Here is a 23042-nt window from a genome sequence, read left to right as displayed (position 1 = left end):
AGAAATATGAGATATTTTCTGGGTTTAATATCCCCCTATCCGCATAAAACCACTCCTGAAGTAAATGTTTCTCTGTTGCGTACACTCTACATCCAGACGATTAGTCAATGCTAATTAGCTAGAAAAAAATTAGCTCAGTTTGGCCTGTAATAATGAGGAAGTAACCGCAAAAGGTCGACGATTACTAGAAAAAAAAAGCTCAAGAAGCTACGAACTACCTAATAAATGAGCTGAATGCCTCCTTAAAGCCGATCGAAAGGTAGGTCATTCACCTCAGGACTTTATTGACCAGAGTCAATGTGCCCATCCGATGTGTTCTTGCCACAGTCTTCTTAGGGCCACACGATGACCTAGTTGCCGGCTCGGGAAAAGTTCGGGTTTTTGTTCGGGTTAGCTCGAGATCGTGCGCGGTCAACATCGGCAAGTACTGAAAACCAGGAACACAGGAATAATTTTGCGCGAAAGTGTTGACGGGTAAATTGCAAGCGGGCTCGAGAGCGGCAACGACAAGGGTTTTGCCGACTGATAACATGGCGTCAGGAGACGGAGATGATTCACTTTACCCGATCGCTGTACTGATAGATGAGCTTCGAAACGAGGATGTTCAAGTGAGGAAAGAAACCATATTATTTCTTCTATTTTTTCTTCTTTTTTTAACGGTTTTGGGTCACATTTTATGATTCTGTTTGAGTCTGACTTCGAGCCTTCTGCGATGTCGACCTGAATTGTTTTGTAATTTGACTTTCGTAAAATGGTTCTGTAGTTGCGGCTGAACTCCATCAAGAAACTTTCGACCATCGCCTTGGCTTTGGGAGTAGAAAGAACGAGAAGTGAACTCATACCTTTTCTAACCGGTAAGTTAAAATACTACACTTTCCTCGTCTGTTATTGCAAAAATTGTTTAAGAAATTCTTCCATCCATGCAGTACGGTGCTTAGGTCTATTCTACGATCGGGGTTTGACCTAAGTCTTATACGAAGGTTTTTGTATCATATCTAAGGGAAAAAGCACTTCCTTTGTTGTGTGATACATACTTTTCCGTTGTATCTTAACCCATTGCAGTGATTTTGGTGTCTATTTGGAAAAGATGCAATTTTGACTTGAAAGGAAGAATTATGTGTAAATTTGATGGTGATCGTTGTGGAGAGTTCGCAATCGATGTCTTGGAAACTAACATTTGCTTTCGATGAGAGCGTGATGTGATTTATTAAAAAGAAAAGCAGAACTATTTAACCGAAAGACAAGAAATCAGTAAGGACTTAATTAAATCAAGTTTAGATGGCAAAAGCTATCTTTGAACTGTCTTCATAGAATACAAAGTAGGAGTATTTCAAACTGTACACTCATATGAGTGGGCCAAGATCCATAAGTACGAAATTTTTAGCTGCTTGTTGTAGGTGAATGTATTATTGTGACTTACGGAATGTTTTGAAATGATAGCCATGTAAATCAGTCGGGTACACATGAAGAAGTTACCGTTAATTACCTGATACAGATAGCATTGCAGATTCGTTACAGTATTTGCTAAAATCTTACAGTAAAGTACATGTACCATACGAGTATTGTAATGTGAACCTCTTGGCTTCCTAGTCTGGTGTGAATCATAAGCTGACTGCAACTCTTATTGTTTACATTAGCAGCAACTATTTTTGAAGCTAAGAACAGCTTTGTGTTCCTTATACTTGTTGGACTCTAATTTTTGTTGGTCTTAAATTTTTCTTACCAATCTTGATAATTGTATTTCTTTTTCTTGAATTCGTTGTCATAATCTGAAACAAAGAAACTGACTTGAATGGTTTTATAACATGTGGCACTTAACAGGTTTTTTCTTCTTATGGTACACTGATCCACCAAACAAGATCATTCTGTCCAAGAAATGTTGAAAGAGAATAAAACTATTGTCCACTCTGAAGGCTCTGTGCAAATGTTTTTCCCACACCTGCTTGCAGTAGTGCCTGCCCCACCCTCTCTACCCACTGTACAATAAGAAGAAAAATCAAGGCCATTGCACAATTGGATAAGGACTTGTGAAATCAGATGGGCATTCTTTTATTCAGTACTCCACGAACATGTTCTAATGAGTGTAAATTCAATGGAGGAATGAGGCCTCAGATCAAATTTTCTCCTCCTTTTTTTGTCACTTTAGACACAATTTATGATGAAGATGAGGTCCTTTTAGCACTTGCAGAACAGGTACTTTTTTATATAAATTATTGGATTATTTTTATTTATAAAACTTAAAATATTAATTTAAAAAATGTAGTGAAAAGCATACATTCACTGTAAATGTTGTGACATTTGTTGCTTGTCATAATTTCTTTTTACTATAAGCACCCTCAGTTTCTTAGCCTCCCTCCCTCCCTCCAGATTCTAGCACCCCACCCCCTCCCCCCACTCTTCCCACATTCATAAGGCAACCTTAAACTTTTACTTTAAGGTAGAGGCCTAGGGCTTTTAAGCAGCAGTTAACCTTATAATTTCATTGGTACAATTGCAACTATCCAACACTTATGTCAACTTCTTTGGCTATTCCCAAAGGTCAATTTGGGCCACTTAGCATTCTTGTAAGACCCAATTTGGCTAACTCGCTGTTACATGAATTTCTTACTCTGCAAGGTCATATTGTATAATTTATTTACTGAAGTTTTTGTTGTTGTTATGTTTTGTTTTTTAGCTTGGTTCTTTTACCCCTTTAGTTGGAGGTCCAGACTTTGTACATTGTTTACTGGTATGTATTTCCTGTCGTGTACCCTTAAAGGAGCATTGAAAATCATATTAAGAAATACTAGTACTTTTTGTAAAGGTAACCTCCAATGGTAAAACAAATTAGCAGTTAACCCTTTCACTCTTGGAGGTCTCACAGTCTAACTGCCTCTTATTCCTGGAGCTAATTGGAGCAGTTGCACAAAATATTAAACCAAAATCAAAACATGCATGCTCAGTAGAATTTGGGGGCCATTATAGACCCAACTGATCAATAGAAATTTATTTTGAAACATTTTTCTTTCTCATGGAAATCTGAAAATACACAATTAAACAAAGCTGTTGAAGATAGGTCCCATCAAACTTCATGTTTGTAACGAAAATTTGAATTTGCTGCCATTACGAAAGTCTGAGTTCCAAGCTCCTGGTGGGTCAAAAGACCAAAATACAAGTTTAAAACTTCAAAGTGTACAATTAAATGAATAAGTGAATGACACTTTTAGTTTCTGTTGCATATTTATATGATCTGCTCATTGAAAAAACTGGAAATTAAGACTTATAGAATCAATTTTTATGTTCAAGTGTCTTCACTATGATAATTGGCAAAGCACCGTACTTTGCATGACCTAACACCACACTGTTGGCACTTATTTCTTGTTTTGACTGGATAGCCTTTCGGTGTTTTTCTACCAGCAGATTTGCACTGCACACATTCTTTCTTTTGGCCTTTTTCATGAATCGCTTTGTGGTTTCTTCTGGGTTCTTGGGCCAGTACTTGATTCACAGCTCACTTTTGATACAAGTAGCCATTTATCAGGCACTGTCTGTTGATCAGTAGTCAGCAACCTTGGGAAGAATATGCATCCCCATGATAACCCACAAAGTAAGCTTTCACTTCGGGTTTGCAAACATCATGCAAGCATAGTGGTGTGTCTCCTCCTTGATTTTCTCAAAAAGATCCTCATCAAACATCAAACCAAAAAAATCATCAGCTTTGGGGTTGACTCCCATTTTGACAACAATTCCAGATTGTGCTGAAAATTTGTCAACAACAATGTTACTGAGGTCAGTTGTCCATCATTCTTCTTCTTCTTCACTGTCACTGTCCGAGGCTCCTTCATTGCCACTTTCACTGTTCACTTCATCACTTTCCTCGTCATCCTCATCAATACCCAGAAAATCAATATCTTTGGTGCCTTCCTCATCTGAATCACCAAAAATCACCCTGTATTTACTGAAACTAATTTGTAAAGGATCTACCTACCTCATCATTATTCCACTTAGGTTATTATCGATTTGGAGCTGATAAAGCAAATAGCCACCAGGTAGAGTTTCTTTGCTTTATCAAGTCCAATTTGATAATGAACTAAGTGGTTTTATACACTCACGGACGACATTGCTCAATCATTTCTTTCCAAGAAATTGATCTTCACTGTTGCCATAGTAACAATAAGCAAATATTTACTAAGCTTATATTCTTTGATGGGGGAGGGGAGAGAAGGGGAAAACAATGGCTCTTTTTGACTGGTTTTGGCTGGTTTGGGAATGACAACAAGTTTCCAGTTGGCCGATTTCGGCCAGGCCAGGAGTGAAAGGGTTAACTATCAAAAGTGAGCCTGGAGAAGGATCATTACCTCTTGTGGCTTCATGCATAATTGAATACCAGTATCACTTAAAGAAGTGATAATATGTACCATTAGGTTGTTTGATGTAGCTCTTAATTTCAATGTATCGTTTTGTTATCTAGCCTCCACTTGAGAGTTTAGCAACTGTGGAAGAAACAGTGGTTAGGGATAAGGTAAAGCTCTATAATAAGATGTTGTTCTCCTCTTTTTTTCTTTACTATACTTTCATTGAGTCTTCAGTTGCAACATGCAGTTTGCATTTATTTCAATTTGACATGAATTTCAGATTGAAATGATATGAAGCCAATGTGATTCATACAAACATGTACAATATTTCAATTGTGTTGGAGGTGTAATGGTCAGATATGAATCAAACTCAAATAAAATCATTTAAATCTGAAATAAATTTCATACAGCAACTTGTACTCAGGGTATCATAAGTATAGGTGTATAGTTTTTTATTTATTAGAGTTTTATTATAGTCTGCATGACTTGTAAAACTAGTTTCAAATTTTTAGAAACTTTAACTTTTAAATTCAGTTGCAGCATGGTTTCAGTACTTTATGTGGAATATCTACCTTTTGGCCTTTCAACAAACATTGATAGGAAATATTCAAATATCTTTGGAGAAATATTGAAAAACAATACCAGACATCTCTTTGTTATTTATTCTTGTGGGATTTGAAAAGTTGTGTGAGGCAGTAGAAATAAGGGTACTTGAATTCTTAAACTTGAATATTTTCTCATTCATGAATTGCTGAGTCTGTGGACATTACAAAAATTCAATGGTGTAGAAGTGAGTATTATCTCAGGAAAAGCACAAAAAACTCAGGGCTTGATAAAATTACCCCTGGATAAACTTCAAAGTATCCCTTAACTTTATTTATTCCTCTATAATTTCTGATGTGAGAAGCTTTAAGTCTTTTTTAAATAGACAAAGATTTAATCCATCTTCAAATTTCCCTCACAGGCAGTTGAATCGTTAAGAACTATTGCAGCTGATCATTCAACACAAGACCTAGAAAATCATTTTGTTCCTCTAGTTAAGAGGTTATCACAAGGTATGCATGGTTTGTTGTTGTTTTTTTTTAAGGCTCAAAAGTAATCTTCAGAATGTACCTTCACATTTGAAAACCTCTGTTAATACAAAGCACTTACAAACACCTTGTTTTGAAAACAATGTAGTGATGATCACAACTGAACAGGAAAATGAAAGCTGTTTTTTGTTTATTTAATTGAGTGTCAATTAAAACTTTTACTCCATTTTCAGGAGATTGGTTTACCTCCAGAACTTCAGCTTGTGGGCTGTTTGCAGTAGCATATGCTCGCATTAATGCAAGCCTAAAAGCAGAACTGAGAAGGTAAAGAAGTGTCTCCTATAGCTCAGTAGTAGAGCTTTTGAAGTAATAATAAGAAGGTCATAGTTTACAGTTCTATTGGGAGCACTCGAAGATCTTTTTTGTGGGTGCACCTGCATTGTCACTCACTTGAATAACATCATCTTCCACAAAAAACATTGCTAGGATATTTTAAGACTGATGAGATGTACATGTACTGAGCGGCACAGATACAAATGGACCTCATTATGATGTTCCTTTACAGCATCCCAAGTTTATTCTTTATATAAAGACAGAGACTGACCTGGAATTGTTTGCATCTTTGACATAGCTCAATGGTTTATTTTTAATAATAGTCTTTGCTTATCTTTATTGACATGTATTGCTAGCTTATGTAATGATATGTTTGACCTCTTTGCAGCCATTTTAAAAGTTTGTGTGCAGATGATACACCCATGGTTAGAAGAGCAGCTTCTGGAAAACTTGGTGTAAGTTGAATTATATTAAACAACAAAACTGTACAGTAGTTAGCTTCAATGTGTGTGGTAACAGGGCATGAGCTAAAGAGCAAAGATCATTTTTACACTACATTCTACCCAAAGTTTTAGTGTGCACAATATTATCCTTTTGATAACAATTTTCTGAGAAAGACTTAATTTTCCATCATACATGTCACAAATGTGATGCTTGTTTTTTTTATTATTATTCTCACTTATACCTCTCAACCTCTCAACCTCTATAAAGTGGATATCTAAATTATAAGAATGAAATATAGATTCATTTAAAGTATTTAATACTGAAGTACACAATAAGGCACCATATATGCAACTGTTGTGAATCCCATCTCTATAAATGTCCCAGCATCTTCCAAGGTGGCTGCTTTCTCCCTGAGAAATCTTTATTGACACTCAAATTGTAGTTAGGTGATCTATGTGGAAATCAGATACTGGCTTTTTAAAAACACTTTTGCTTCTGTCACAAGTAATACCTAAATTTTGATGCTTTTTTTCAATTGCCAGAAGTCCTTGTTCACTGATAATCTTGGTTTGTTCTGATTTAAGGAATTTGCAAAATGTGTGGAGCTGGAGTTTGTCAAATCAGATCTTGTTCCATTGTTCAATAACTTAGCCAGTGATGAACAAGACTCTGTTAGGTTGCTAGCTGTTGAGGGTTGTTCAAATATTGCTTCAATCCTGCCTGATGAGGATAAAGAGACTTTGCTTATGCCTACAGTGAGAGCTGCTGCACAGGTAATGTACATGACTATTAAGTTGATAGTGCTTCAAAGAATAAAATTACTTGAAAAGATCTGGTTAGAATTTGAATGAAAAAATGGTGTTGAACAATTTCAAAAAGACTACTCCCTTAATGACCTTGCTTTTCATTGTTTTCAAGGACAAATCATGGAGAGTACGTTACATGGTTGCAGACAAATTCACTGAGGTTAGCATGTATGCTGTATGACTTTGTATATGTTTAGTGTGCTATAACACTGGACAAAATAGGTACAAACATTGATAATAACTTAAATTGAAGTTCCCAAAGTTAAGCTCAGAGTAGATGTCTACATGTACATTTGTATCATTAATCTGTTATTAAAGCACTAGGTTCATGTTGTTTTGCTTCGTAAAAGGTGTAAGCAACATACATGTGAGTCTCATTTGGTTCATCAGATTTGTTCTTCTGAAAAGTGAGATACCTGTGAATGTAATCATAAAACTCAAGATTTTACATCAGAACCAAGTACTTCATCTTATTTTCCTCTTGGTTTAGTTGCAAAATGCTGTGGGATCTGAGATCACCAAGACTGACCTGGTACCAGCCTTTCAAGGTTTACTTAAAGACTGTGAGGCAGAAGTCAGAGCTGCTGCTGCAGGAAAAGTCAAAGGTAGAATTGAAGTTTTTCTAAATTTGGTACTTCTTTTCTTCTTATTATTTACTGCTGATATAATTATAGTACAACTCTGCTAACTGAAGCTGATGCAAAACAGGGTTCAAGATACCAAGGAGTTAGTGTTACCTAATAACAGATTACAAAATAATGCAGCTCAAGAGATAGCTTACATGCAGTTTGTTTTTTGATTGATTTCTCCATCATTACTAGTAGACTTCACATTACCTCTGAAGTGAAATTTGTTATTCATGGGAAGCTTATACTGTACTGATGAAGAAGGAATGTGAAATTTCTTATTTCATCATACTATACATGCACATTTAGAAAAATTTATTATCCTCAATATTTTTTTCTTTCTTTCTTTTTTGTATTCCTTTTTGGGGAGTAGGCAGCAGTCTGGAATAATAAAACATCAATACCTTGGGATAATAGACAATGTCATTTGCAAGTTCATTTGTAGGCAGTATTCTAATATTGTTCTGTGTGTTTCACAAACTCCCTCTTTCGGTAGATTTTGCTGAAAAAGTCCCTGAAGATGTCCGTGAACAAGTCTTGATGACAAATTTACTTCCTTGTGTCAAGGTATGATGCATTTGGAACATAAATTTCAGTTCAAATGATGATAATTAATTTTAAAATTAAGTGCTTTCAGGTCGGATATAGTTATATTTAATCAGTGTTATAGACATTTATGTCATAGTTGATGCAGGTAAAATCTAATTGGCAAAAGAAGCTTATGAGTGATGTGAAGCTGTGCAACATTTTTGTCCAGAAATAGCATTGCAAGATCATATTTTTTATCATGTCAGAACTTGACTTTTCCATAAGCATTGCCAGTGAAGCATGTTTTGATTTCTTTAAGAAGATCTCTTAACCTACAGATTCTAATGCTGGCTGGCTGATTTTGAGAACCATTACCTTCCACTAAGAAAATGCTAGAGTCATCCATTGATCAGATAATAATGCAGCCTTTGCCTATCAAAACATCCTTGAATATAAGTATTTTTAGTTTTTGACAGTGTTGTGAAATTTAGGTGATAAATGATACATTTTGTGTTGTCAAGAGTGTACTGTAGTTTTACATGAAACATTGTTTAATATTGCTTTTGTGTTAAGGACTTGGTCATGGATCCAAATCAACATGTTAAATCTGCTTTAGCGTCTGTTATTATGGGACTCTCACCAATGTTGGGAAAGGATAAGTATGTATGGTTAATGTTTTTGTTTAGTTTTACAGTAGTTTTTCACACTAGTGAACAAATGAATGTGTTCTGGTATTATTATTTTCTTTTTTAATGCTATGCGGTTCATCTATTCATGTAGTTGCTGTGTTAGTTTTCTGCTAATTAATGCCAACATTTTGGTTATCTTTTCAGCACCATTGAACATCTTCTTCCTCTGTTCCTCACTATGTTAAAAGATGAGGTAATGTGTTTGTTCTTTAAACGTTCTCCTGTTCACATTTAAAAACAGGGACTTAGCTGAAGCTGATTCCTCAATTTGTGCTTAAAACTATTACATCATAATTATTTTCAAGACTTGCAAAATGGATGTCTGTGTTACAGTTACAGAATGTATGGTATGATAAACCAGGGTAAAAGATTGAAGGGACAAAAGATAACTTTTTCATTTTTCTTTTAACATCCTTTGTGGGTTATTTTCTTTTGAGCTATGTAAGTATATAAATTTAAACTATATCTACAGTCAAACCTGTATCGAGTGGTCACCCTGTATTAACCGGTTGATTTAACGTCCTAAATTTTTTGCCCTTGAAGTACTGAAATTTTTACCTCTATTAAGCTGTTGTGGTCACCTTTGACTGAGTCCCAACAGCCCGTTTTTATTGTCTTCCATGTGTATTGGATAGTCACTTACATGTAAAGCAGAAGCGTTCAAATGAAACTAAGAATAATCTTTCAATGTCATCTCCCTAAATCAATGCTAATAGTTTGAGTATAAAATATAATGGCTTAAATGCATTGCAGATCATCTTTCTTTTTTGGACTGTTAGGACAAATATGAAGCAATTATATTAAGAAATCAAGCTGTATTGAGAGGTCACCTTGCCATTCCCATAGTTGACTGCTTAATACAGGCTTGACTGTATGTAATTATGCTAATTAACAGTACCAAGTTCAGTATAATACATCCCAATAAACCCTTTCCTCCAGATTCCTGAAGTCCGTCTCAATATAATATCAAATCTGGACTGTGTGAATCAAGGTAAGGTGGAAATTAAAGAATTTATATTATCTTTATTTGCTTTTAAAAGACAATATAGTACATGAATATATGTTCAATTTGTGACTTACTTATGAATTATTTGAATGTTTTTCTCCAGTCATTGGTGTCAACCAATTGTCGCAGTCCTTGCTTCCTGCCATCTTTGAGCTTGCCGGAGACACCAAATGGCGTGTGCGACTGGCAATTATTGAGTATATGCCATTGTTAGCCAGTCAGTTGGTATGTTATTTAACTTTACTCTCTTCACTCTCAAGGGTTAAAATCGTGTTAAATTCTTGTGTCTTTCTGACCTCTGGATTTTTTTTTACCAATCCTTAATCTGGGGAAGTATGATGGCGTTTGACAAAAGAGGAAGTTGTTCTCCTCAAGAGTTTGCTAGTGGTCTTGTGAGTTGGTTGGCAAAAAAACATACTTTATCATCAGCAATACTTAACTGTCTAACTCCTAAGATCTGATTGTTAATTCTCCCCTCTATCTCCAACACATTTCCTTGTAAATTAGTTACAAGGATTTGGGGTTTAAAAAGATGGCAACTTCTACCTGATGAGTTTGAGTATTCTCATTATCTGTTTGCTGGACAATGTATGGATACTATGGGGAAGTTACATTTTAATCACCTCTGGGAGTTGATTAAGATCCAGTGTTGAGAGCTGGTTGATTTAAATGTCAGTGTCAGCAGTGCATTGGGAAACAGAAAGGATGGTGCTGCTTTAAACATGTCAAGCTTGGTTGTCAAACAGTGGGATATTTTCAGCTCCTTTGTCAAAAGAATGCAAAATAGCAACATGTTATCTGACTCCCTGAGAGGCACTGAAGTAGTGACATCCTGAAAGTGTCTGTATCTGATACCATGAAGGTGTAGCTTACCTAATTTAGTATGAATTCACATCAAATTCAATTCAGCCATGAAATTGGGAATTAGCATTGAAAATAAGTAATGTTCAGTGGAAATAAAAAATTTATGTTGTGAAATCAGAGAATCATAATTGCATTCTGAACAACTGTCTTTTCTCTTACAGGGAGTGGAGTTCTTTGATGAGAAGCTCAACAGCTTGTGCATGACATGGCTTGTAGATCATGGTGAGTTGCTTGATGGTTAAGGTAAATTAATATCTTCTTGCAATGTTGCAATGTGCTCTTCAATCAAGACAGGACATCATCCTGAATACTGATAATAAAGGACAATGAAAAAATTAATGTAAATCATGTTTTTTTTTTCGATGTGTTGATATTTATGTTACTGTTTTGCTCAGGAGGGAGCTCTTAAATTCCTTTAAAAATGTAGTAAATGGAATTTAAATTGTTTAATTGGTATTCACAAATCCCAGCTGACTGAGTAGTAAAACTCTTACAAACAAATCAGTGTGAAAGGTTTTAACCTGGGATCTTTTGCAGATTTCTATTATTGCCCCTGCCTTTCTCTGCTCAAGAGTATACTAGTGTCAAAGTGCCTGGATTCCTATCAAAATGAGTGGTGAGGAGTAGGGTGGGTAACCCTCCCATCCATGAGTGTGGTAGCACTGCTGAGGCCTTACGCCTCTGAAACCCGGGTAAACTCCAACAACAATGACTATCTGGCCTGGAAACTGACTTAAGCCTTAAATGGAAATGGGATGTGAATGATTAGTGAGCCCTTGGGTATAAGGAAGCATGGTAGTGACACTTGGGGATATTGTTTTGTAATATGAGATTGTCAACAAACATTGCTTTCAATTACTTTATTTTACAATCAGTGTATGCCATACGAGAAGCTGCTGCTAAAAACCTCAAAAAGTTAGTTGAAAAGTTTGGAGCTGAATGGGCGCAGGTGAGGAGCGTAATTTGATAATCGAAGTAACGAGTTGAATTTGGTCTGGTGCAAAGGTTATAATGAACCTTGAATGTTACATGACCTTTTATCTTTATTTTCTATTTATCCTAGAATCAAGTTATTCCCAAGGTTTTAGCCATGGCTACAACTACAAACTATCTTCATCGTTTGACTACTCTATACTCTGTGAATGTAAGTTGGTCTTGTAGTAGTACTTACAGTTCACTGCGGATGTGGATGGAAATTGTATGTTGATTATGGGTAATTTTCTGCAAGTACATGTAAAGATACCTTCAGCAAAGTACTTCGGCAAGGGTAAAGGGAACGAGATGAAGCCTACAATTTAGTGAGCTTACCAATGGCCCTTCACATGCGTTTGGAAACTTTGTTCATTTCCCATCCGTTCCGTTTATAGCAACAACGCCAAATCACCTGATTTTGCGTAGTGGGAGACCGGGAACACGAAGGGCAGATGACTCTTTTTGTGAACTAACGCTACTCTCTGACACTTCAACCTCTCGAGAAATTCTTTGGACAAGTTTAAGTTAATATTTATGTCGATGCCCTCCAAGATATCTCTATAGGGACTGCTTTGGCTCCCCAATGTCGTATTGGTGTCAAATAGGTGGGGTTACTCAGTCCTATGATTGTGATACCTGTTGATATTTTTATGTTTTTCTCTACAGGTTTTAGCAGAAGTTATGGGACCCGAAAGTGTAGTCAAACTCATGCTTCCTGTTGTAATCGGTTTAGCAGATGATTCCGTCGCTAATGTTCGCTTTAATGTTGCAAAAACTTTACAAAAAATCGCACCCGCTCTGGATGAGAGGTGAGTAGTTTTGTTAATAACTAAAACTTCAGGCTGGCTAATTGCCGTGATGAAGCCTTTGGTAGGCGCTCCAAATGGGTAGGAGGTCGATTCTTCCGTGGGAACTCAGATAGTTTTATTTGTCCCTTGCTTGTGGCAAACACAATGAAACCTTCCTTCATACAACGGGAAGTATCTCTAGTGTGTTATCTTGTTTTCACAGTACCATCAAATCACAGATCAAACCAGTCCTTGATAAACTGAATGGCGATGCTGATGCAGATGTGAAGTATTTTGCTCAGGAAGCTTTGACAGGTACTGTCTCTACCTCCAACAGCATCTTTGGCTGTTTCTCTGTGAAATCGAAGGATTATTGCAAATGTTTAAATACCATCACGTTAAGCGTAGCAGGTTGTAGATCTCCGAAAGAAGTATACAGAACTGGGCCTGCTTTATTCAGTGCTAACGATGTCGCTCCAATTTATGATTCACAAATTTTAAATAAAAATAATACTGGCTTTATTTATATACCGCTATTTCTATCGCTATCCACTAGCGCCCTACAAATGACTGAAGTAAGCATAAAGTGCTTGAAAATCCCAATTGGCAGGAGGCAAACTAGTTGGCTATTTACACAGCGCAGCCGAAGAGTTGAAAGCAGGGTAACCGAGAACAAATCCAGTGAATGGCAGGGAGGAGGGATTGAACCCGGGATCACCAGATAACAACTCCAGCACCCTTAACTCGGCCACGCCGCCTCACAAATGTTGTCACCCAGATTTTGTTTTCCACTACAGCTTTACCTTTTCTAGCATCGGTGTTACCACTATCCTTAGTATTACTAAAGTCATTGTCGTAACTAATCGTTGTTATTAATCGTCGTTCTTATTATTGTCGTTATCCAGTAAGGGAATTACAGTGGCTAGGGTGCGCAAACGTTGACATCATAGTTGACGATAAGCTTAATGCCACTTGATAAAGCTTGGGAGCTACATGCTAACTATCTAGGTAATAGAGTTTTATCCAGTGGATAGCGCTATCCAACCTTCGAACAACCGGGGCCTGCTTGTTTGTATGATGACAAATATTTCAACTTTACCTTTGGAGCAGTCCTAGACGTCTTTAAAGTAAAGGGTTTAAATCAACTTAGGTACTTCTCGTGAGAGTTTTCGAACAACAGAATTTCCATTAACAATTGAATAGGTCATCTTTCTGTTCATTTTATAGGTAGTGGCGTTTAAGGGTAACCTTTTTCTCTCTCTCTCTCCGCAGTTTTCTAGTACCATCTTTAAGTCGTCTAGTTCAAGATTTGTCGATATCCTGTCCGCAGCCGAACCATCCTATCTCTTGAAATAACACTACGTTGATAACAAAGCTTAGGCCTGACCAGACGACCGTTCAAACTTATCCAGCCCACGCATGTGTGATCCAAGGATTTGGCCGACTCAGTGATCTTATAGAATGATTTCAAGTAGACGTTAGGTGGCATCTTAATCAACTGACCATTGTTAAACTAATATGAGACGCAACAAAAGAGAAAAGCCCTAATCGAGCGCACTTTCAGATATGTTATTTCGTGAACAGGTACAACTAACTCGAATGTTGCCAAGGAAAATACTTTTTTATATAATTGCCTTTATTTGTAAGGAGACGGGAATGCTGGAAATAAGACTTTGACTTTTGGTGTTGTTTATAAGATAAATCTATGGGACTAAATTAATTTGCCTGTGTTTGTGATTTAGTTGGATGGAAAGTACCGTCACGAGCATGAAATAATTAGATGTTTGGAGAGGTATTTAGTTACGTTTCAGACAGAAGTTTAACTGTGTTGGAAATTGCGTATGAGTGGAAGATTTTATAATTGCTATTGTTATTATTTTGGTAATCATTAAACCTGTATAGCTGACGTTTTGACTGTACGTGTCTACGAAATAACATCAATTATTGTATTAAAAGTCTTATAGTTTGCTGTCTTCAAAGTCTACTCTTGTTACTTGTTTGCTCTTTGTTTGTTTTTTTTTTTAATTTTGTTTTGTTTTGTTTTGTTTTTTGTCTATTACTTTGTGTGTGGTGTTTTGTTTTCGCCTTTTTTTTCCCGATAACTGGCACTAAGGTCGCAGAACCATCTCAAAATAAGTTGTTTGGGCACTGTAACTAGACTGCTTATAGGAAAGGAAAACAAACGCTCTCCGTTATTAACTGTTTGACTCGGTAAAGAAATGGATAAAGATGTTTTTCGTCTTCTCATGAGCGTGGGACTAAGAAAAAAATTCTGAGTCCCCATGAGGAATCGAACCTTGGACCTTCGGATGCCGCGCTTCGATGCTCGAGACTATGGTGAGCGAGGTCTATTACGAAGTTCATATGACACGCGTCCTGCATACTGCTAGGATCGGCAATGTCGATAGCGTCATATTTGTTAATACAATAAGAGAGATGGTAAGTTTTGAGCTCGGCAAAGAAATAGATAAAGATGTTTTTCGTCTTGTCATGAGCGTGGCACAAAGAAAAAATTCTGAGTCCCTATGAGTCATGTGAACTTCATAATAGATCTCGCCCACTGTAGATTCTCTGGGGCTCAGTGGTAGAGCATCGTAGAGCGGAATCCGAAGGTCTGAGGTTCGATTCCTCGTGGGGACACAGACTTTTTTCTTCGTCCCACGCTTTTCTTTATCTATTTCTTTGCCGAGCTCAAAACTTACCATCTCTCTTTCTATTTACATACTAAATAGTTTAACGTGCTCGAGACTTTCTACCAATCAAGTTGTCTCTCAAGTGATACTTTTGAGACCAATGACGCGCGTGATTGGTGCCAGAGCAAGCATTAATGGGTTAAGTTTGGCCCCTTCATGATATCTCTTAAACAAGCACGGTGACCTATCCCTTTTAATGCATTTTTCGAAACAGACATTGGTAAGGATCAAGGCAAGTTGAAAATATTGTTCGATAACTTTTTTTCTGGGGATTCATCTTAAGCAAGAGGTATGGGCAAGAAGAGACAAACAAGTGGCAAGGGGTGTTATGCTCGGGAGAGAAAAAAACGCCTTGCCAGTTAATAACGGAGAGCGTTTGCTTTCCTTTAAGCAGTCTAGTTACGCGAATAAGCGCTCTTGCTTGCCTGATTAAGTGATTTTTATGCTCAGTACAGGATGCGCAGTGTAATACTGAGGAATTACCTTAATATTCAGAGAGAGTTCGGCTACTCTGAGCAATCTGCATACGGTTTACTACTTACCTAATATGGAAGTAATGACCTTCTAGACGGGTTGAGTTGCTGAGAAAGTTTACTCAACTTTTGTGGAACTGTATCAAATTTAGTTAGCAGTTAATTTGAATTACCTCGCGCTCCTAACAAAGTCATGTAATGAACACGGATGATTGCGCTCAGTTTTTGATGATTGCGTTTTTCTTGCCATCATCAATCCGCTAGAGAGTATAACCAAGGACTTATCAAAATGTCCGCCTCGTAATTGTTGTAACGGCAGATCAATAACGACATTAAATTTAAAATGTATGCAGTTTCTTTGATGAATACATCAGGCATTAAACTGAACGATTCTTCTGCCCGAGGTCAGAGAATACTGTTGAGCAATCTCGATCAAGAGGGTTATTTTTATTCGTTTTTTAAGCTACTTAGATGTTAGTACTAAAGTCGCGAGTTTGGATGACAACGGATAGGATCAGGGATGGAGATTACAGTGATAACAATCGAAGGAAAAGACGCAATGTTAAAAGTCTGCGCAGAGAGGGAAGAGGGAAGCTTAAACAATGAGGCCCTGTTCACTCTAGCTGCCTGTTCCGCGGCACTGCGCCCGGGCATGCGCATTGAATATTGTTCAGATACCCCGGATGCCCAGAAACGAGTATGTTCACATTCACGTGGTTGGTCCACTTGGCGCCTCCCGCTCAGATTTTAGTGACAGCATCGCATCGAAACATGGGACAGAGTGCAGGAACCGGCGAAAACGTGTTTATAACCAAGCATGTAGCGCCGGTTCCTCGGCCTGTGGCATGTGCAAAGGGTCTTCATGCGCACACTCTTCCTCTCGATTACGATATCGAAGATTCAGATGGGTGAAGTACATGTATACATATATACACGTGTGTAGCAAGTACAAAGAAAACGAAAAAGTGAGAAAGACAGACAAGAATTACCAATCCGGTACGCTAAAAAGCCATTTCTTTCGTTAAAAATAACTCTTGAAGATTAATTCTCGATGAAACACGCGAAATAAACGGTTTTCCGCTTGCATTTTTGTTTCTAGCACAGGACGAGTAAAAAGTTGGTGCTATTGCGTGGTATTCGCCAACAGAGATCTTTAGAGACTTTAGTATGATAAAATATCTGTTGATTGCACTAATTATTTACAAAGCTTCTGTTGCAATAAGTTCGAGGGTTAATGATAACATGCCAGGGCTAAGGCAAAACAAATAAATCAATAAATCAAATTGTCTACAAAAGTACAAACTATCCTATTTCATTCGAATGGTTTTGAGGAGGCCTGATGAAACATTGCTCACTGTCCAATTTGCACCGATGGTTTGCAAAGGACGATTACATTTTAGGCTAACAAGTAAATTTCCCGCTTAGCGCATTGAAACCATAAAGTCAAAAGTTTTTTTGGACAGTAATTTCCAAGTCTTGGTGTGCTCACGTTCAGCTCAGATCAACGTGTCTTTAGATTTCGAAAAAAAGTAAAGTGACTGTAAGTCTAGAGGGCATCCAAGAAGACTCCGTCGGTGTCAGCAATAGTTTGATTTAGGCCTTAAACTAAAACTTTAGAAATTAGAGACATGTCATGAATGTCTTCACTTTAAATAGAACTATATTGACCTTTGTTTACAAAAGCCTGAATCAGACTGCATCACGGAATAAATATTTCAATTTTGAGCGTGTTCCGCAAACGTCTTGTAAATTATATTCTACCATACAATATTTTATATTTTACATTTTATAGTCGTTAGGTCTGGATACGAACTGTTTAGTCCGCTGGTCATGTACTCCACAACGCTTCATGCCAGGCGATGCTCCTTACTCAGTTAATACTGACAGAACCTCATTGTGTTTGATGTTCACTTTGGCTCGCAAGTATAGCTACTGATTGTACTAATGGAATTTACGATGGGGGTAGCTCGTACGTCTAATCAAAGCCTTTCTGGCACATCTTTTCGATGTCCTCTCTCTGAGGACGACATTCTTCCTTTAAGACGTGACGGGCATCCTCTGATTGACAGATGGTTAGATCAGGCCACTCCTCTCTATTATGATTTTGTATCCACAGTTTAATCAACCAAGATTGCCTTGGCACCCTAAAATTGGTAATAATATTAGAGGTTGTTTGTTGGCAATGAAGACAACGACTGAAGTGATGAGGGCTATGTTCTAGCATTATTTGTTCATCCCAAATTATCTCGCAGATCTTTTATGACGGAATTAGATATGTTCACGCCCCCAACCATTCTTCATTATTCCTTTTTTTTATATCGTAGCAATTTCATTTTTCATAGATCAGTTGCTTCAGAATTTACCATCATCCTACTTCTTTTCATCTCTATCAAAATTACCATTATTACTCATGCTATCATTATTATTATAATTATCATTATCATTACTGCTTTAAATATCACTGATGGTAATACTACCGAATGTATGAAATCTGTTGCCAAACGAGTGACTATTAAGACTAGACAGGAAAGGAAGCAAAGGTTTGATGTGTGAATTATGAACTGATGATTACGGACAGAATTTGACGACACAAACCAATAATTCAAAACTGCAACGGAAGTCTAGAAACAAGACATCCACTCGGTGAACGTAGTCATCATAACGTAAAAGATTACTTTTTCCAACAGAAAACTGAACACAATCGTCTGCATAACTAGTAGTACTACACTAGAATTGAACTTTATGACTGTGGTGCAAATGACAGTTCCTATACATTTCAAACGGCATGACGCTTAAACTGACCTATCACAGGGTTCAAACATGATCACCTTCACCAGGTATTGGGGAGCTAAAGTACAACGTCTTTGATACGCGGACGGCAGCTAGAAACTTTAATGCTATCCACAAGTTTAAATGTCAATTATCTTAAGATTTTGAATGCAATATTTTAATTTAAAAGTACTTTAAAGTACAACTTCATGTGCATAATTTTTAGTTGCGTTCTCGGGAAATATGTAGCTTTTTTAAAATGAAATTGAAAGTTTTTACGTGCCTGTTTTATTCTAAAATCTGCATGTAATTAAACGCTTGCACTACGTTTTCTCATTCAGGATATAATATGAATTACCTGCATGTCAGACAATCATAGAGCGCAATGGCCGGTGGTCTCTTCTCGGCTTGATATTTCCAACATTCATGAATCATGATATCAATCCATTCTGGACAGGAACGTGGTTTTTGAAGGAGCTCGTTGCTTTCAATACTCGCACGAACCTGCAAAGAATGTTTTAAAAAAGTCGCACTAGATTACAATGATCAAACGAATATTAAAAAAAAATCACATTTGGCTTTTTTGCAACTAAGTGTATTACACTCTTTCACGAATGTCACTGAATACTTGCTGAGCAGCGCTCATCATCAAGCGCTGTTTAGAAAAACAGTGCAAGACGTTTATACCTCGTGGTTTGAAAGATCGTGATAGGGGAACCTTCGCTCTGGTAAGTTTTCACCAGATGAAAACGCTGCAAACAGTTCCCATGCCAAGACACCAAATGACCACACATCGCTAGCGTGACTGTGCCGCCCTTTAGAAATCACTTCTGGTGCGCTCCTGAAAAGACAATCGATATTTTCACTATCGCATCGCAATCAGTACTCCCTAATTCAGCCATTGTAATAATTTATACCTCTAGTTTCTAACTTCCATGCATTGAACAAATCAATAAAAGATGGCATTTATTATCTACCAAGTTCCTAAATGGTCGAAGGTCTCGGTTAATGAATCGATGCAAGAGATTACAAACTCTTGCTCGATGTTCATCTCACCAGAGATATAAATAACAGTCCATTAGTAGTAAAATTCCATTAGCAATTGCTTGAACACATTCTTCAGGAGGTGCTAAGTCAATCTTTTTTTTTCCATTCTGGTTAGTTTTTTTGCCCACAAGTCCAACGTATTCATTGAAAAACAAGCTATCTACACTAATATTTTCACAATAGAGCCTCAAGGGAATCGTTGCTCAGAGCCATGTCTTCAAGATGGGTAACTCTAAAAAGAAAAAAATGTCTGATGAACGAGGAAAATATCGCTGAATGTGGGTAATTTAGCGACCAAACGTTTTCTCCGCGAGAAAAAAAGTGACCGTAAACCGTAACTTTTAAGGGGAATGTTGTAACAAGTTTCATCGATAGCAGGACAAACTCCGCTATTGCAACTACTCCTGAAAAATATGTATATATATCGTTGTAAATTAATTCTAGCGAATAAGTTGTAGGCATGAGTTTAAGGAAGAAATCAATCACAAAACTTAAAGGGTTGCTAACCAGCGAACACAGACAAGTGGCATATCCTCTTGCAAAAAGCTAGCCTTGCTGGTGTCTTCACCTGCTCCCACGGTCAGACGCTTGGGTTGACCAAGACAGACGACCTGAACCTGTATATCAATCAACACTGCCAGCTAAGAAATGCGGAATGGTTAAGATCTCCTTCGTGGGTTCACTCACTTATTTATTACCACAATCATTCCGTCATTACTGCATCGATTATTACTGTAAGTATAGGTGTTCTGGTGATTATATAGATGCGCGCGCTCTGATTGGTCGAGAATTGGCACGTTATAGTCACCTCGCGCGAGGCGATTATAGCAGGAACGCTAAATTTCAAAATAGCTGCTTCGCGTTTTGTCAATAATTCCGGGGAAGTGATAAACCCGATAGAAGAAAATTCAATTGCGAAGAGCACAAAAGATGCTACTGAGTTTGGCGGAACACTTTTTGAAAGAAAGATATGAAGTTTTTGCTGATTGATTTAAATAAACTTTTTAAAACTTCGTGCTTATCTTGGTACGAGTAATCAGCACAATTGCAACAAAATATGCTTTCTTTATTTACAGAATCTACAACATACTTCGAAAGTTCATGAGCAATTATAATAAAAAAATATTCGCCAAAGGCAAAGTGAATATTGTTGAATAATCCCCTTGACTTTGTCTCGGGAACTATTCAACAATGTTCACTTCCCCGGCGGCGAAAAAATTGTGAAATATTATTTCAAAACATTGTTTGTTTCTTTATTCATTTATCTATGCTTTTATCTGTGATTTTATTTGAATACTTATTAAGTCCACCTCAACTTAGCTCATATATAACTCCGCCGCATAAGAGGGAAAAACTCCGAGGAAATGGCGCTTCTTTAACATCCTCAGCCCACGAATGTTGTATTTTACGCGTTTTAGTCGGCTCTCTTGACCCTGATTATAAGCTCATATACCGAAGTTTGACCTTATATGGAAAATGTATGCGTCAATTGTCACTTCGCTTAATTTAGTTTGTTTTTCGGTTCACCGCAAAGAGTAACCCAACCGCAGTCAAATGTTTGTAAGTGCATACAGTTTGTAAGTGCATACACGTAATAGGTTGTAAAGCCAGATCAGCCTCTCTCGCTGGGTAACCCTGGTCGAGTCCCGAGTTGGCCAGGCCAAAAGATCCAATTCTTGTTTCGCGGCTCTGTCGCCTCTGTGATAACATTTTCCCTAGAGCGTCGGAAAAATCTGACGGGTTTGCAGGCTAGCAAGGCATTGTAACTAACCACGCATAAAAGTTGCGCTTGCCAATAATATAGTTGAATGCTTGTTTCAAAAATATTACGTCTTGTGCCCTTGAACGTTTCTGGCTTTGAGATTGGTGTTTGGCGATTGGATTTTGAGATTGGCGTTTGGCTTTGAGATTTCTGTACTTTGTGTAAATGTTCTATTAGATAGAAGAGTTAGAGGTAAATGAGCATTGGTGAGATTTTTTTATGTCATAGCATCTGCAACTCATCACATCCCCTGCGCTGAGCATCTCTACCTTACATTCTTGCATATGTCAGACACCGAAGACGAAACATAATTAATAGAGTGAATCATTATAAATTTAGATTTAGAAATATTGCGAGTCATAAACGGTGACTTTCTCTTCAATCAATAAATTTCTGCTAAGGAGGAAGGGTTACAAAAGAACGCTGGACCCCAAAAGCCTTACAGCTGAATTTGACAAAGACGTAAAATAATTTTCGGCAGCTTAGGACGCCCCTCCAGACATCTACAGAATTTTGTGTTCCATGAAAATAATCTTGGTTTGATTTTCAAATTTATCACCGTTTGATTTTTACGCAAATTGGTGCATCAACGGAGCACACGTCGTGTGGTTATGTAACTTAAACTTGAATTTAACGAATTAGCTTTTAAAACTTTAACTTGCGGTCTTTTAAACAGAAATAACACTCAGCGCAAATAAATATACTTAGCTTACCCAGTAATATCTTAACGTGCGGAATTTAATAAATGGTTCTCCCATTTGAGATTGGTTATAGCCAACTTGAGTCAAGCGCTCTGTTGGCTGTTTGCTACCTTATGATGTTTGTTAAATATCCTACAATTCAATCTCAAATAGAGCCGTTGGTTTAAGAGTGACGTGAGTCAACCTTACTAAAGATATTACCTTGTGGGGGTCCACAACTGTAACATTTTCGGCGCATAGATTTCCATGAACAATGTGCTGTGTATGAAGATAATGCAGCGCAGATGCTACTTGAGACAAGAACACATGTACGGTCCCTTGATCACATTGTCCACTGCGAATATAGTTCTTCAGGTTCATAGGATCATCACTGAAATACTGAACCGAAATCATACGTTTCTTTAGCTGAACCACTTTTTTAAGCATAGGGAGAAAACTGTAAATGTAAAGGTGATGTCTATTATCGAGCTTGGCGGCTTATTGTGCTTTTCGATTGAGTGTCGCAAAACAAAAACCAAAGGAATCACAATAGCCAATCAGACGAAAGGAATACACCCCCGAGAGCCAATGAGAACTCAAAGTAATAAAAGCAAAAAAAACCAAACTGCCTAAAGCGCGGGACACGCGAATGACCAGGTCGTAATCTGATTGGTTGAGAGAGGTGCAAGTTTTCTGGACCAATTGCAGAGCGAAGTTAGGCAAAGCCAATGCAATCCCAGATTACTTTTAACACTCAATTGAAAATTGCCCTTTCTAGCAAGAAGCTGGCCAAGTTTATATAGGACGAAGTGATTCGGAGTATTGCTGTTTGCCCTGGATGTGATGAGTGTCCGTTACAGGTTACGCCCGGCATTGGGAGACTTAGATCTTACCTTTCCAGTAACTAGAGACGATGATTCTGACCTCTCATAACGGCAACTGACGTAGGGATGGTTTAATTGAATCAAAGGTTCCTCTGATGTGATCTCTCCCCTTTCCAACGTAGGTGGAGGAGGAGGAGGTCGACGCTGAACAATGAATAATAAACAGAGGAGTCAAGTCATTAAAATTACACTGGCTTATCTCGTACTCTATAAAACCAGCCTTACAAGGTACTTAAATTCTTGAAGGTGGTATGCTTCTGGTTAAAAAGGATAACAGTGTCGATTCTGGTTTTTTTCTTCAGAGTCGTTTTCG

General features: G+C 37.4%; 2 protein-coding genes across 2 annotated transcripts; one reads left to right on the top strand and one right to left on the bottom strand.

Annotated features, from left to right (window-relative positions):
* The first annotated feature begins 480 nt into the window (after positions 1-480).
* LOC131770209 (serine/threonine-protein phosphatase 2A 65 kDa regulatory subunit A alpha isoform) lies at positions 481-14394 on the top strand. The gene is made up of 22 exons (XM_059085921.2): positions 481-608; positions 764-854; positions 2147-2193; positions 2675-2728; positions 4451-4501; positions 5299-5389; positions 5599-5689; positions 6087-6153; positions 6727-6915; positions 7061-7108; positions 7439-7553; positions 8071-8141; positions 8676-8761; positions 8936-8984; positions 9731-9782; positions 9901-10022; positions 10823-10883; positions 11537-11610; positions 11725-11805; positions 12300-12442; positions 12645-12736; positions 13694-14394. Exons 1-22 carry the CDS (start codon positions 531-533, stop codon positions 13699-13701), a joined length of 1761 nt encoding a protein of 586 aa, XP_058941904.1. The 5' UTR covers positions 481-530; the 3' UTR covers positions 13702-14394.
* A 1639-nt stretch (positions 14395-16033) lies between these two features.
* LOC131770216 (megakaryocyte-associated tyrosine-protein kinase-like) lies at positions 16034-20112 on the bottom strand. Its single transcript, XM_066168716.1, has 4 exons — positions 19911-20112; positions 19044-19197; positions 18715-18860; positions 16034-17731 (listed from the first exon to the last, which is right to left on the bottom strand). Exons 1-4 carry the CDS (start codon positions 19931-19933, stop codon positions 17563-17565), a joined length of 492 nt encoding a protein of 163 aa, XP_066024813.1. The 5' UTR covers positions 19934-20112; the 3' UTR covers positions 16034-17562.
* Positions 20113-23042: the final 2930 nt, after the last annotated feature.

The sequence above is a fragment of the Pocillopora verrucosa genome, chromosome 6 (genome assembly GCF_036669915.1).
Source record: "Pocillopora verrucosa isolate sample1 chromosome 6, ASM3666991v2, whole genome shotgun sequence".
Lineage (NCBI taxonomy): Eukaryota > Metazoa > Cnidaria > Anthozoa > Scleractinia > Pocilloporidae > Pocillopora > Pocillopora verrucosa.
Note: the sequence above shows the minus strand (reverse complement) of the source record. Positions and strands in the feature narration are given on the sequence as shown.

Coding starts and splice junctions, on each gene's coding strand:
- LOC131770209 (XM_059085921.2), top strand. CDS start 531: ATGGCGTCAGGAGACGGAGATGATTCACTTTACCCGATCGCTGTACTG. Junction 855..2,146: donor ACTCATACCTTTTCTAACCG/GTAAGTTAAAAT, acceptor TTGTCACTTTAG/ACACAATTTATGATGAAGAT. Junction 5,390..5,598: donor AGTTAAGAGGTTATCACAAG/GTATGCATGGTT, acceptor CTCCATTTTCAG/GAGATTGGTTTACCTCCAGA.
- LOC131770216 (XM_066168716.1), bottom strand. CDS start 19,933: ATGCCACTTGTCTGTGTTCGCTG. Junction 19,198..19,910: donor CCACTTGTCTGTGTTCGCTG/GTTAGCAACCCT, acceptor TTGTCTTTTCAG/GAGCGCACCAGAAGTGATTT. Junction 17,732..18,714: donor TATGATTGTCTGACATGCAG/GTAATTCATATT, acceptor TACCAATTTTAG/GGTGCCAAGGCAATCTTGGT.